The sequence below is a fragment of the Centruroides sculpturatus genome, unplaced genomic scaffold, assembly GCF_000671375.1.
Source record: "Centruroides sculpturatus isolate CEXI.00-Female unplaced genomic scaffold, Cexi_2.0 scaffold867, whole genome shotgun sequence".
Classification (NCBI taxonomy): Eukaryota; Metazoa; Arthropoda; class Arachnida; order Scorpiones; family Buthidae; genus Centruroides; species Centruroides sculpturatus.
In genome coordinates, this window is record NW_019385160.1 from 153,838 (window position 1) to 167,821 (window position 13,984).

General features: G+C 31.4%; 1 protein-coding gene across 6 annotated transcripts in view; it reads left to right on the plus strand.

The window, feature by feature from the left end:
* Positions 1 to 13,984, plus strand: part of LOC111635599 (catenin alpha-like) — an 80,260-nt gene that overhangs the window by 52,764 nt on the left and 13,512 nt on the right. For 5 of the 6 annotated variants that reach the window (XM_023380604.1, XM_023380605.1, XM_023380603.1 and 2 more), the window contains exons 12-17: positions 1,742 to 1,942; positions 2,038 to 2,189; positions 8,327 to 8,396; positions 10,355 to 10,413; positions 11,233 to 11,414; positions 11,495 to 11,642. In XM_023380604.1, the coding sequence (XP_023236372.1) occupies positions 1,742 to 1,942; positions 2,038 to 2,189; positions 8,327 to 8,396; positions 10,355 to 10,413; positions 11,233 to 11,414; positions 11,495 to 11,612 (782 nt within the window). In that variant the 3' untranslated portion in view covers positions 11,613 to 11,642. Of the gene's footprint in view, positions 1 to 1,741; positions 1,943 to 2,037; positions 2,190 to 8,326; positions 8,397 to 10,354; positions 10,414 to 11,232; positions 11,415 to 11,494; positions 11,643 to 13,984 lie in introns of those variants that run through there. The other variant, XM_023380606.1, reaches the window with a different exon arrangement.

The following is a 13,984-nucleotide window of genomic DNA, read 5'->3' on the forward strand; positions in this document are numbered from 1 at the left end:
AAAGAAACAAAATACTTGTTTGCTATTATCAAAAGAAATCTTCAAATCTAAAAAGAAATTTGTTCTTGTGTTTTATCACATAAGTCTTTTTTTATTCATTTCAATAATAAAAGATAAAAGAAATGAAAGAAAGGCACAAAATCATAGCAGCTTTAAATGTTTAACTATGTTATATATATATAATCTCAATTACTTGATAAAATAATTCAGATTAAACTTTTAGATAGGAAAAAATTATCATACTCCTTAATGTAGCTAGAAGTATAGTGTGTGAAACTGAAGTGTTCACACACTATATTTCTAGTGAACAGTTCTATAAAAAGGCCACATGAAAATTGAGACAGAAAAACCCCATTGTCATAAATATGAATATGGAGAATTTCTGTCACAGAAGAACATGAACATATACCATAATAATTTTCATGTAACGGTGAAGATGTTTGCACAGCATTTGGGATTTTTTTAACCATGTTTCTAACAGTTGGCTGAGAGAGTTAAAATGGCAGCCTATCACTCTGAGAGACCCAGGATCAAATTCAGGTGAGCAACACTCCAGGTATTTTTTGTGTGACCTGTCTCTTGCCATTTGGCCTAGGTTCAGCCATTCCCATTGTAGGCCTGGCCAAACCCACAGTATGTTTGATAAAAAGACATTTTTAGTGCCATAGGGAGGAGAGTCCAAAAAGAAGCCTCAATGTGCATTACAATGCTGTGCACCAATATGATGGTACTCCTATAAGAGACTCATTCAAGAAAGAGCCATATCAAGAAAAAGGTTTACTACACTCTAATGCACAAATTCAATATTCATAATTTGTTGATGGTTTAATAAAAGTTTTTAAATAAATACAGTGGTACCTCAGTACTTGAACTTAATTTGTTTTGGAAGTCTTGAGTACTAAATGGATTTTTCCCTAAGGAATAATGTAAATTAGATTAATCTGTTCCAGATTTCCAAGAGTCTGGAACAGATTAATCTAATTTAAAAATTATTTTAACAAGAATTTAACATATTTAACAAGAAGTTTACAAGCCTAGCATGCATAAATCATTAAAAAACAACCAAAAAATACACATATGCAATACAGAGTGGTAAAATATGTCTGTTAAAAAAGCTATGCATGATTTAAACTGACTACATTGCTTAATATTTCTGCATGTCTCAGCATGTACACTGCTGCATATACTTGTGAAATATTAATAATGCTCTTAGCATGGTCTGTTTCATTTGAACAACCTTTAAAATTACTTGTTTTTGAAACTTTATTAATTTAAGTTATTGTTTTAGTGGTAAAATTATGTATTAACTTTTAACTTGTTGTTTAAGATGGTCTAATTTATTTATTTAATTTGTTTTTTTCCTTTGAAAGAAGAAAATGTCTTTTTATGAAATTTTTAATTATTTGTATTTTTCATATACAGTTTCCAGTCTGTTTACAATTATGTTCTTAATGGTTAAACAAACTACATTGTTGTATTGTATCAATAATTATTTTTATTATAAAAAAAATGTTTAAATAACAAATATAATGATTAAATCAATGTAACTAAAAATTAAAAATAAGAACTACAGCAAAATCAGTTTTTCTAAATGTATTCGAGAATAATTATTTTTTGAAAAATCACAAATTCAGTCTAAATTTCTAAAAAATAAATTATTCAAATTTGAAACTTTAATTATAACTTAAAAATTATTTGTATTTGACTTAAAACTGCTTCTATTTGATATTTTTCTCTTTAGAAAGTCATATTCTTGAAGATGTGAATAAATGTGTCTTGGCACTCCAAGAGGGTGATGCTGATACACTAGATAGAACTGCAGGAGCAATAAGAGGAAGATCAGCAAGGGTTTGTAATGTTGTAACAACTGAAATGGATAATTATGAACCAGGAATTTATACAGATGGAGTTTTGAAAGCTGTTGCAGTACTCAGGGAACAAGGTAATGATTTATGAACTAAAATTTGAAATATGAAAAATTTATTAAATTAATTTTAAAATGAGAAAGAGATTTTTATTATTATATGAATGTTCCAGTTATGCCTAATTTTGCTGAAAGAGTAGAAGCAGCTGTTGAAGCACTAGGATCAAGCTCAGCTAAAGAATTAGATGAAAATGAATTTATTGATGCTTCACGATTGGTATATGATGGCGTTCGGGAAATTCGAAGAGCAGTTTTAATGAATAGGGTAAGAATTTATTTATTTTAAATAATAAACTTTAGTTAATGTTTTTTTTTATTGATTCATCTATAAATGATGATTGATAAAAATAGATTTAAAGATTAGTTTTAGTGCTCACTGTTTACATTATAATAATATTGGTCCAAAGAAAATTTATTTTTGTGGTTGAGTGCAGTCTTAGAAATGGGTTGAGTAATTTTTGCAACAAGCACTTCATTTTTTAGACTTCTCCATTGACTGTAGTTCTAAGTGAAATCTTAAATAATATGGTCAAAGTAGAAAATTTCAATCATTTTTGGAATTAAGATATTTTCTGTTAAGGTGCACATAGATGATATTTTGATAATGTAAAAATAAAAATATATTTGAGGTGTCTGGTTGAAAATAGTGGTAAGTAACATTTCTTAAATTTTATAGGAGCACATGCTGAATATTTAGAAAAATAATGCAACTGAATTATGTGAAATATACAATTTTTTATATTATTCAAGAAAATGACTACTATTAATAGTAATTCCCCAAAAGATTGTTAAATATTTTTATTCATGAATTAAAGCACATTTGAACAAATGAGTGCAGTCTTTTATCTTCAGATACTGATTCAGATATAAAAATGCATCATTTTCACAGGTAATTTCAACATGTATATTATATAAAAACACGTGCCTATTCGAATGCAGCGTTGTGTTAAAATTTCAAAGGAATCAGTAGGAACAAACAAGCATTACATTTTTATTTATGTAGATAGATAGATGATGATCTGCTTTAGTTCATTTTCACAGAAAAGCATAATGCCTCACAGAAAAGCAAACTTAGGGCATCGTACTCATAGCACCATCTGTTGACATAAAACCCTTAATCTAGATTATATCTTTTAATTTATATGAATGTTTAACGGAATAATACACAGCCTATGTCCAACCTGAGGTTCCATTCTAAATATTGGTGAAAGAATTTTTGAAATCGGATGAGTAGTTTCGGAGATTACCTGCTGCAAACAAACTTACAAACATTACCTCTTCATAATAATAGTATAGATATGAACAAACACCTCTTTTCAGTTACATGAGGTTTTTTTTAACTTTCTGCCCTGTGGGAACTAAGAGGGCCTCTTTTAACAGGCCCATGGTGACTGGGTGGTGAGGGACAGGGTCCAACATCTCTGAACAGACCACTCCTATCATACAGGTTAGGTAAGCTGCCACCTTGACCCACTTGGCCATCCGGCCATCTTAGTTAAACAAGGTTTAGGTATGGTTACTTTCAATTTCGCTAAAAATGTCATTATTATTTATACCCTAATGAGTCTTTTATTTTAATAAATTACATTTTTCTAGACAACCTTTTACTCTTTCTAATAATGTTAAAAAAAATTTTGATGAACTTGCAATAAAATTACTTATATTAGATTATCATAATGTAAATAACACATTTGATTTAATAGAACATTATGAGCATTTAATAACCAATAATTATAAAAATTTTATTTATTGTATATGAATCATTAGTCATGTTGTTAAATGACAAGTTAATGTCTGCATATGTCATATTGTTAAGGAAACAAATAGTAATAGTTTGAGAAATTTATTTCAATTTAAATAATAAATTTGAATTATTTTTCATAAATTCTATTGCAGATAATAAAAAACTATGAAAATAGTTTATATTGTTATTTTGAAAAATTAATTAATTTACCAATATTTTATAAATGTAGTAAACCTAAATATCATAATTGTCTATTCCCTTAGTTTCTTTGGTCTGCTAGAGAAATCTAGCTTAGACAGAACAATCTTCCTGTCCCTTTGTCTCACCCCTGCAAGTTCATGACTTGCCATCATGTGTGAAACTTCATCTGTTAGATGCATGTCTTATGTTGTTCATGTATTAGTTTTTAGATCAAAAGAAGTTGTCTCCAGAATAATGTCATCTGGGAGGTTATCCTGTAAAGTACTATATTATTTTTCCGACTTTTCCAACGTTTCCGTTTCCGCCGTAATTGATACAATGGTTTGGCGATAGTTGCATAGTTAGGTATGAATCTACAGTACCAGCTGCACATTCCCAAAAAGGTGCTAAGATCCTTCGTATTTCTGGGCTTCGGAAACTCTCGAACGGCCCTTACTTTTTCGCCTTCCGTCGCAATGCCTTTATTGCTGACTTTAAATCCCAGGTAATGAACGTCTGGGCGACAAAAATGACTCTTAGCCAATTTAATGGTTAATCCTGCAGCTGCCAATCTTTCGAACACATTGGTCAAATGTTCGATGTGTTCTGTAAAATTAGAAGAATATATAATAATATCGTCTAAATAAACTTGACAATACTTTCCTTTTTCTTCCTTTAGGACTTTGTCCATTAGCCTTTGGAATGTTGCTGGGGCATTTCTGAGACCGAAAGGCATGACTAGGAATTCATACAATCCACTATTTGTAATAAAACTAGTCTTCGGTCTGTCTTGTTCCTTTAACGGCACTTGCCAGTAACCAGACGATAAGTCCAACGTAGTTATAAAGTTCGCTTCCTTAAGTGAAGTCAGTAATTCTGAAATAATCGGTAAAGGATATTTATCAGTCACTGTTACCTGATTTAGCTTTCTATAGTCGATACACAATCTCCAATCGCCCGTTTTTTTCTTAACCATGACGACTGGTGAGGCCCACGGAGAATTTGATGGTTGGATGATACCATCTTTTAACATTTCCGCTATCTGGCGGTTCATTTCCTTTAACTTGACGTCAGAGTATTTATAAGGACGTCCACATACTGGTGTCGCCTTGTCGGTGACGATTTCGTGTTCTATCATATTGGTTAGTCCCGGCTTATCTGTAAATAGTTGCGGGTATTGCAATAATACGTTTTTCAAAGTTACTAACCTTTCACCACTCAAAGTGGTTTGGAGTTCGTCCCACTTAGGTGAAATTCTCTCTTTTGGTTGACTTACGTCCAAAGAAACTGTCGAATTTTTAAAATCCATTGTTATTCCATGATTCTTGGCGAAATCACGCCCTAGTAAGCATGGCATTATAAGTCCTTTTACTACAACGCACTCTTGGCGAAGGGTAACACTTCCAATCTGGATCTTTGCCAGAAATTTTCCAATAGAGGTTCCTTTTCCTCCTTCAATGGCTAACTTAAAATTCGGCCCAGCTTGTAACCGAATATTTCGATTCTGAAAAGAAATTTTCCTCCACACGGAATCATTTATTAAAGTAAAGTCAGAACCCGTATCAATCCGGGCTGAGGTTAGTACTCCATTAATAAAAACGTTTACCTCAGGCAACTTGGAGGCTTCACTAACGATTAGTCCTACGGTGGAGGCATTTGGATCCATATTGGAGACAGGATCCTCCTCTCGCTGTCTCCCGTCTAGTTTAAAGGTTTTCTTTTTCCATTACCCTTCCTTTGCCATGTTACTTTTCGTTCGGGACTATTGGGAGTCTTGACATTCGTTTGATCAGTTTGTCTTTTCCCCTTGGGACAATTCCTCGAAAAATGTCCCACCTCACCACATGAATAACAGGTCATGGGTGACTTTGCCGGTGCAAAATTTTTCGGCTCTATCTGCTTACTTACTTTTCGACAGTCCTTAATCTGCTTTGCACTGTCAGAAGAACCTTGGTCATTTCTTCTGAATTCGTACTCTTTTGCAGTGCGTACTAGCTCGTTTAACGAATAAGAACGGCGATTCTCCAGATACTCACGTAACGGAAGAGGCATCTGGGCAACTACACATTGTATAATTTCCTCGTCACGAGCTAAAGGTCTCCACGTACGGTATAGCTGTACCGTGGTCCATATAAACTGCTCGACACCATTGGTTCCTGTATATTGTCGACTAAATAATTCTTTAGCGACAGCTACTTCGTCAGCTAAAGGAGCATAAAGGTCCAGAAAACATCGTTTAAATAACGGCCAACTGTTGCCGATTCGGTGGCGTCCTTCATTCTTCCACCACATTGCTGGGCTACCGCGAAGACAACTAGCGGCAGTATCTACCCATCTAGTGTTCGGTATTTGGTTCACCAGGAAATGCTGTTCGAGGTCCTGCAAAAAATCGTTAGCAGTTAATGCTGACCTACCGTTAAATTGGATGGCTGGCGGCGGCGGTGCAGTCTGAAGCCAGACCATCGATGCATTAGATGTAGGCACTTCCTGTCTCGGAGTAGAAGTTTCGGGCCGTACAGCACTTGTAACGTTCGGTGTTGTAGGCTCTACAGTTCCAGACGTGACACATGAAGTCAGATGAGTCACGGCATTCGTCAAACTGGACACTTGTTGCAACAGCACTGACAACTGCTGTTGTAACTGGTTATATTCGGCTCGGGTTACTGGTGCACTATCATCCATTTTTTTTTTTTACTTACGAGGTGTTATTCCTCTAAAGCTAAATTCAAAGTCAATGAAAGAAAGCAATAAAGTCTAATATTAGCCTTAGAGTCCCTGTTCGGGCGCCAGTTGTAAAGTACTATATTATTTTTCCGACTTTCCAACGATTATCGACACTACTGTGTGCCGGAAATAGCCGTTCCCTAACGGGTACTTTACGCGGATTCGCGTTAGTGTGCCAGGCCTGGACTTTAAGCGTGCACCGAATTAAATAATGACAAAGTTTGTCAATAACAAAATCAAATATTTAATTAAACTTCTATTAATAAATTCTATACAGTATTTAGTAAAAATCAAACAATAATTTATTCAATGGAACTCAACAAGAATCAATCCGACAAACTCAAATCAATCTATTTCTAACTTAATTCTATTCCCCTTTGGAATTCGACAAAATCAAAGAATTAACTTATAAACAATAATTCTTATAAATTAAAGATCCTAATCGTCACCTCAATATACTAGGAACCTATTTCCTCAAACTCTCAAGACTTTCTATAATCGTCGATCCACAAATCGAATAACTTCAAAATCCTATCGGACACCTCTCTCGTTCACTGCTACGAAGCTCACCAAAGCTCGTTGCTATCAGGAATTCACCTCGTTCGTTTTCACTTGAGTTAGAGGCTTTATAGTGTGAGGTGACGTCACAATTCTGAATGAGCTCACTCTCCTCATTTACATACTTATCTGTAACATTAAATTTTTCTTGTTTATCTGGCAGATTATTTTCCGACAATACTTCGCTAACCTTTTACATTATTCTTTTTAACAATTATCGGGATGCTTTATTCTTTTAAGGTTTAGCGATTCCTAACTGGGTTGTGGGGTCTTCCCCCCCCTTTTTCTCGGTGCGGACTTACTTTTTTCCGCTTGGGAAGCGCAAGTGTGCGCGAGTTTTTCTACGGCGCTTTTCTTTCGTCGGTGAGTTGGTTTTTCTTCTATTTTTAAGTTACTAAGGTGAATGGTGAGGAAACTTCGTCCTAACAAAACATAAGCCCCAAACAAAAATAGAATAAGCAAAATAAAAGTAAATAAAAATAACGTTCGGACTTGGTTCCTTACAATCCTGCAGAAATTTACACTTTTAATGTACAGAAACGATACATAATTTTTATCATCTTTGTTATTCTTTACTTTGTCTGTCATTAAAATCTTCTGAATCCAAACATCTATCAATCTTCTCAGATAATTATTTAATAAAGATTCTTTTTTTACCCTATCTGTCTACTGTAGCCTTTCCCCCAATTCCATCGTTCTTCCCCATATTTTGTGTTTCCATCATAGAACAATTTAATACTTATTAGACAGTAAGAATTATAATTTATAGTTTTTGTATTATTACATGGTTTCTCATGTTTCATAAACACAATCCCCAATTTATTTCTAATTATTGTAATACCCAAATAATTTATTTTACAGTTATGTTCGTTTTCAATTTCAAATTGAATATCTGCATTAATTTTATTTACTTCACTAAATCTTAATATATAGGGTTCCTTCACCATATTTCTATCAAACACCAAAAACAATAATTTAATTAATTATTGTTTTTGTTTCAGTTTGAGAATTAATACTATGTTTGAGAAACTAATTATGACTGTCATATGTAACAATTTATGTATGTATGTTAAACTAAGTTTTCATAAGTAAAGAATTAAAGTTTATATTGTGAAATATATTCCATAATCTAGAAATTGTTTTTAACTTTTAAGCAGTTTATTTTTTTAATAAATTTGGTTGTTACTATTTTCTAGACTGCAGAAGAATTGGATTCAGAAACTGAAATTGAATTTGAAGGAAATACATCTGAAACAAAAAGCAAATGTAAGAAATTATATTATTTAATAAAATGTTAAATATTTTGAATTACTGCTATTTTCAGGTATTGGAACAGATCACTATTCTCACTATTTTTAAATTAGTCACTTTTTTCTAACTATTTTGATGATATATCACTTTTTCTGTTATCAGTAACAACATTTTTGTGACGCCAAGTTGTAACCTGTTAGTTACTTCATTAATTAACATTTAAATGCTTAAATTGTGATGTCCATAACATCTTTCTCTTGTTGCACGTTGAAAATTTTGTTATTACATGACTTTTGAGGTCTTTAAATGATAATGTAACAAAATTACTGATTAAATTTTTTTCAAGTTTGTTAATATTTTATAAAATTTGGAAAGTTTATTAAGGGACAATTTAATAAATTTATAGCTTTGTAACAGATTACAAGATTTATTGATGAATAATAAATATAAACAGTGTTTTACTTTCCCAGCTTATGTACATAACATGGGAAAATATTGGAATTGTGTCTTATTTGATCCTCAGAGTTTTTTGCAAATCTCTGTGTTTTGAGACCTCCTATATCTAAAAACGACAAATAAAAAAATCCATGTGTGTTGGCATCTATTTTGTTTAATATCTCACAATGGGGTAATGATTAAGAAACGAAATTTCATGCAGTAGCTTGTGTATAAAGGGCATTGATGCTATTAAATTTTGGTGGTTATAGATTGAGGAGTGGGAAGATAGAAAGGGATTACATGTCATAACTGGAGTGGAGTCGGGCTTCTTGAAGATTTTACTCATTATTAGCATTTATAATTTTATATAAAACTCTTCTCTACCCGTAAAATTAAATTATTTACAGTTTTTCAATTATTAATAATATGAAAATTGTTTTTGACAAAACCTCATAAAAGATGCACCTCACACTAATTTAAAATTTGTTCTATTATTTCATCTTATTTTGCCAGGAAAGTTATGCACTTTGTCTCTGGGTTTTTTCTTTAATGAAATGTCTTGTTTTAAATTTTAATAATTCTGCAACTCTAAAAACTTTTTTCTAATTAATAATTTTGACCAATTGAAAATTTAATTTTATAAAATTTAACAAGCTAACTCATTAGAATGAGAACAATAAATATACAGGCAGTTTTTCTTTCAATCTTTTTAAAGAGACACATGCCATATATCTTCTACTGGATACCTCCTGCTTACTGAACTGGTTGACCAACCCGGCACTTATTAACCTACAGTTATGCTCTACAAAAAAATAAAGAAACAGAGTAAAGAACAGATCAAAATATACAGATATAGCAAAGAATAATTAATGACTTTTTTCACTAATTTTGGTCAACCAACTTGGATTTGACACACACAAACGAAACTGGAACTCAGAAATTCCCGTTTTGGTTTTGCCAGAGACTCTAGTCTGAGTCCTTGCTGTGAGGCTGCATTAATACAAGTGTGAGAAGAGGGAAACATACATGAAAACAAATTTTTCAGACTGGAATTTGCAATTGCAACACCATTTATGCAGAAGTGAGAAATGCACACAAACGTCTAGACCATGTGCGAACATTAGTTCTAAATTATGCAGCTGCAGCAAACAATGCCAATAACCAGAACTCTATTAGTAGTATTTTCCAGTCATAATTACAAATTATGGTTGCTTTATTCGTAAATATTGTTAGTTAATAATGAAAGTAAGTTTGTTTTCTTTTGTTTAAAAGACAATTTCTCAAACTAAATTATAACATCAAATGAAACAAAACTCATAAACCTAAAATAGCAATCTGACTTCACTCCTTACAAATAACGTATGTCATCATGGCTAATTAATTTTATTTGAGTCACTGTTTAGTCACTTTTTCCTTGTTGGAAGTTGTTATTCTCACTTATTTTGAAGTCATTTTCTGTTCCAAGGCCTGTATTTTACTAATAACTAATTAATTTGTTAGAATCTAATGTTCTTATTTTTGAAATTTTTTAACAGCAAGTGCTCATACTGATTATGATGAATATCCAGAAATAAGTGGAATCAATAACACAAGAGTAAGCTGTAGTTATAATTTATTTAATGTAATATACAATAGTGTTAGATATTGTTTAACAGTATCATGATGAATTACTTTCAATTATTTTATGTGGGAATCATACCAGTATGAATTATTAGTAATGGATCTTAAAATGTCCCATGTTTTTATGATTTTATTTTTGACTTATTCATTAAAAAGTAAGATAATTAGACACCCATGATTGCCGTAAATAATTGGGCTATAATTTGGAAATATTAATTATGAATTACAAATAAATTTGGCACTAGAGGGAGACGTTAAGCGCCATCTCGTATTAAATTTAGTAATTATAATATTGAATTAATTTAGAATAAACTGGAAGAATTGGCCCGAAGTGGAACTTGAACTCGCAACTCCTGCTTACCATATGGACGTGTTGCCAGTTTCACTATCCGGACATTCGGTCCGATCTCCTCTATATATACTGGAATATATAATTGTTTTAGATTATTAAAATGAGAATATGTTCATTTTAATTGAGCATCATTAATTTATTGTTTCACTCATTTTCCATTTTGTAGTTAAAATTGTTTCATAATGGATTGGCATAGTTTGTAAAAAGATTAAGAATTTAAATGCAGACTTAAAAACAATTTATATATCTATCTGAACTTCTATAGCATTTTCTTTAATAGCTCATTTTATTATTGTAGTTTAATATCTTAATTTAAATACACTATTGATGTTTTGGATCATACTTTTTATTTTCATTAATTTTTACTACCTGTACTTGTATCAAGTTACTTTTGATAATTTCTTAAATTATTAAAGAATTTCATATTTTATAAAATTACAGGATGCATACAGATTTGTTTCAGAAGAAGAAAAGCAAAAGATTGCTGCACAGGTTGAAAACTTCCGTTCAGAAAAGACTAAGTTCGATAAAGAAGTTGCCAAATGGGATGACACAGGAAATGATGTAATTGTATTAGCAAAACAGATGTGTATGATTATGATGGAAATGACAGATTTCACACGGTAATATATACATAACAATTAAAAACCAACATGTATGTATCTTAAAATTTAATCATTTCTTAATTGTTTTTTTATTACAGAGGCAAGGGACCATTAAAAACAACTATGGATGTCATTAATGCTGCAAAAAAAATTTCAGAATTTGGCACAAAGTTAGATAAATTAGCTAGACAAATTGCAGACCAGGTAAATTTTTAAAAATTTTGATCTAAAATTTTTTAATTGAAGAATGTAAATGAAAGAATTTCATTTTAATATTTTATAGAATTTTACATTAAAAATCAAAGGTTTCTTAAATTTAAAAAAAAGTATAAAAAAAATAATCCTGATACATTTAGAATTGTTTAATACATGGTCTTCAAAAAGTCATGTATTTTCATATTAAATATGCAAATGATCACTGCCTTGATCTTTACAACTAAACCTGTTTGATCCTATCCTGTTATGGGAAACCTTCTGCAAAGACTCCATGAATGTTATTTTTGATATGCTGAATGTTATCCTGAGGTTGGGCAAGCATGAGGATGATTGTTTTATGCACAGCCCTTTAAATAACATAACAAAAATAATTGTGACTCAAATCAGGTGATCTGGAACGCCATAGGTTTTTGGATATCAATAATAATAATGCCATCATAATAGAACAAGCATTAAATGACTAATCTGTTTTCCATTGGTGGCATGACTTTTTGAAGACCTGTAGCTTCAGTTTCTTAATGCATACAGTAAAACACTGTTTTTTACATTTTACATAGGTCCCAAAATATTAGTATTTCTTTCACTGTTGAAATTATTTATTTATTCCATATATAGAAGGAAATGTCAGAAGACAATTGATATAATGCCCATAAATATAACCCCAAAAATAACCCCCATAACCAAGATTAAAATACAAATAAAGAAATGATAACAATCAATATACATGATAAAAAATATACATAAATAAAAACAAATGATTGTGTAATATTAATATAAAGTAACCATTTACAAATGTGTTTAAAATGTAGAAAATCTTCATGTGGAGATTATTCCACATAGCCCATATTCTGAACAGACCAATAGATAAATGATCTGAGATGGAAAGCCTAAAAGATAGGTTAAAGAAACAAGTTTAGTTTCAAGTAATTCATGGCAGAACTCTTAGACACAGCCAATCAGAACAGATGGAACCATTGTATAAAAGTAAATAGTCAAAGTATTTAATATGTTTGGTAAAACTGGGAATTCCCAATCTGAACCTAGCAGTATTAACATTAGGGGTAAAAGAAAGATTAGAGAGTTTATTTATAATAAGAAATATTTTATCTAACTCTTTTTATCTAAATTGGAAGAGGCAGCCATAGTCCATATTGGCAGACAGTAATCAAATAAAGGTTGAATATTGGCAAAATAAATGGAACGTGAGACTGTTTTTGAGGAAATAGTTTTGCAAAAACACTAAAGAATTCCATGACAAATAGCTAGAGATTTAATAATTTTATCAGCATGTCCTTTGAAAGTAAGTTTAGGATCAAACATATTAACATATTTTATGGGATTATTGTAAATATAGAATTGAGCAACTAAGGATTACAAATGAGTGAAAAACACACACCTACAATTTTTTGTAAATTAATTTTTAGATTAGCTTTTTCTAAAAGGAAAGGTGAATGGAGTAGATCAAATTGAAGAATTGTGGTTAATCAATTTAATATTATCAGCATAGGATAATATAGGTAAAGTAGTATGACCAAGATTTTCTTCATAATAAAAATGACCAATAATAATTTCTTTATCTAGATTCATTAGATTAATTTATACATTTATTTCCTTTTTAATAAAGATGCCACTTATTTTAAATATTCTTTTAGAAAACATATATGGACTTTCTAGATTGTACTGTACAGTGAAAGTTTACAGTTATCTGACAAAATTTTATTGTCAAGACGTTATGTTATGATTTAGTTATGTNTTATCTGTAAATAGTTGCGGGTATTGCAATAATACGTTTTTCAAAGTTACTAACCTTTCACCACTCAAAGTGGTTTGGAGTTCGTCCCACTTAGGTGAAATTCTCTCTCTTGGTTGACTTACGTCCAAAGAAACTGTCAAATTTTTAAAATCCATTGTTATTCCATGATTCTTGGTGAAATCACGCCCTAGTAAGCATGTCATTATAAGTCCTTTTACTACAACGCATTCTTGATGAAGGGTAACATTTCCAATCTGGATCTTTGCCAGAAATTTTCCAATAGAGGTTCCTTTTCCTCCTTCAATGGCTAACTTAAAATTCGGCCCAGCTTGTAACCGAATATTTCGATTCTGAAAAGAAATTTTCCTCCACATGGAATCATTTATTAAAGTAAAGTCAGAACCCGTATCAATTCGGGCTGAGGTTAGTACTCCATTAATAAAAACGTTTACCTCAGGCAACTTGGAGGCTTCACTAACGATTAGTCCTACGGTGGAGGCATTTGGATCCATATTGGAGACAGGATCCTCCTCTCGCTGTCTCCTGTCTAGTTTAAAGGTTTTCTTTTTCCATTACCCTTCCTTTGCCATGTTACTTTTCGTTCGGGACTATTGGGAGT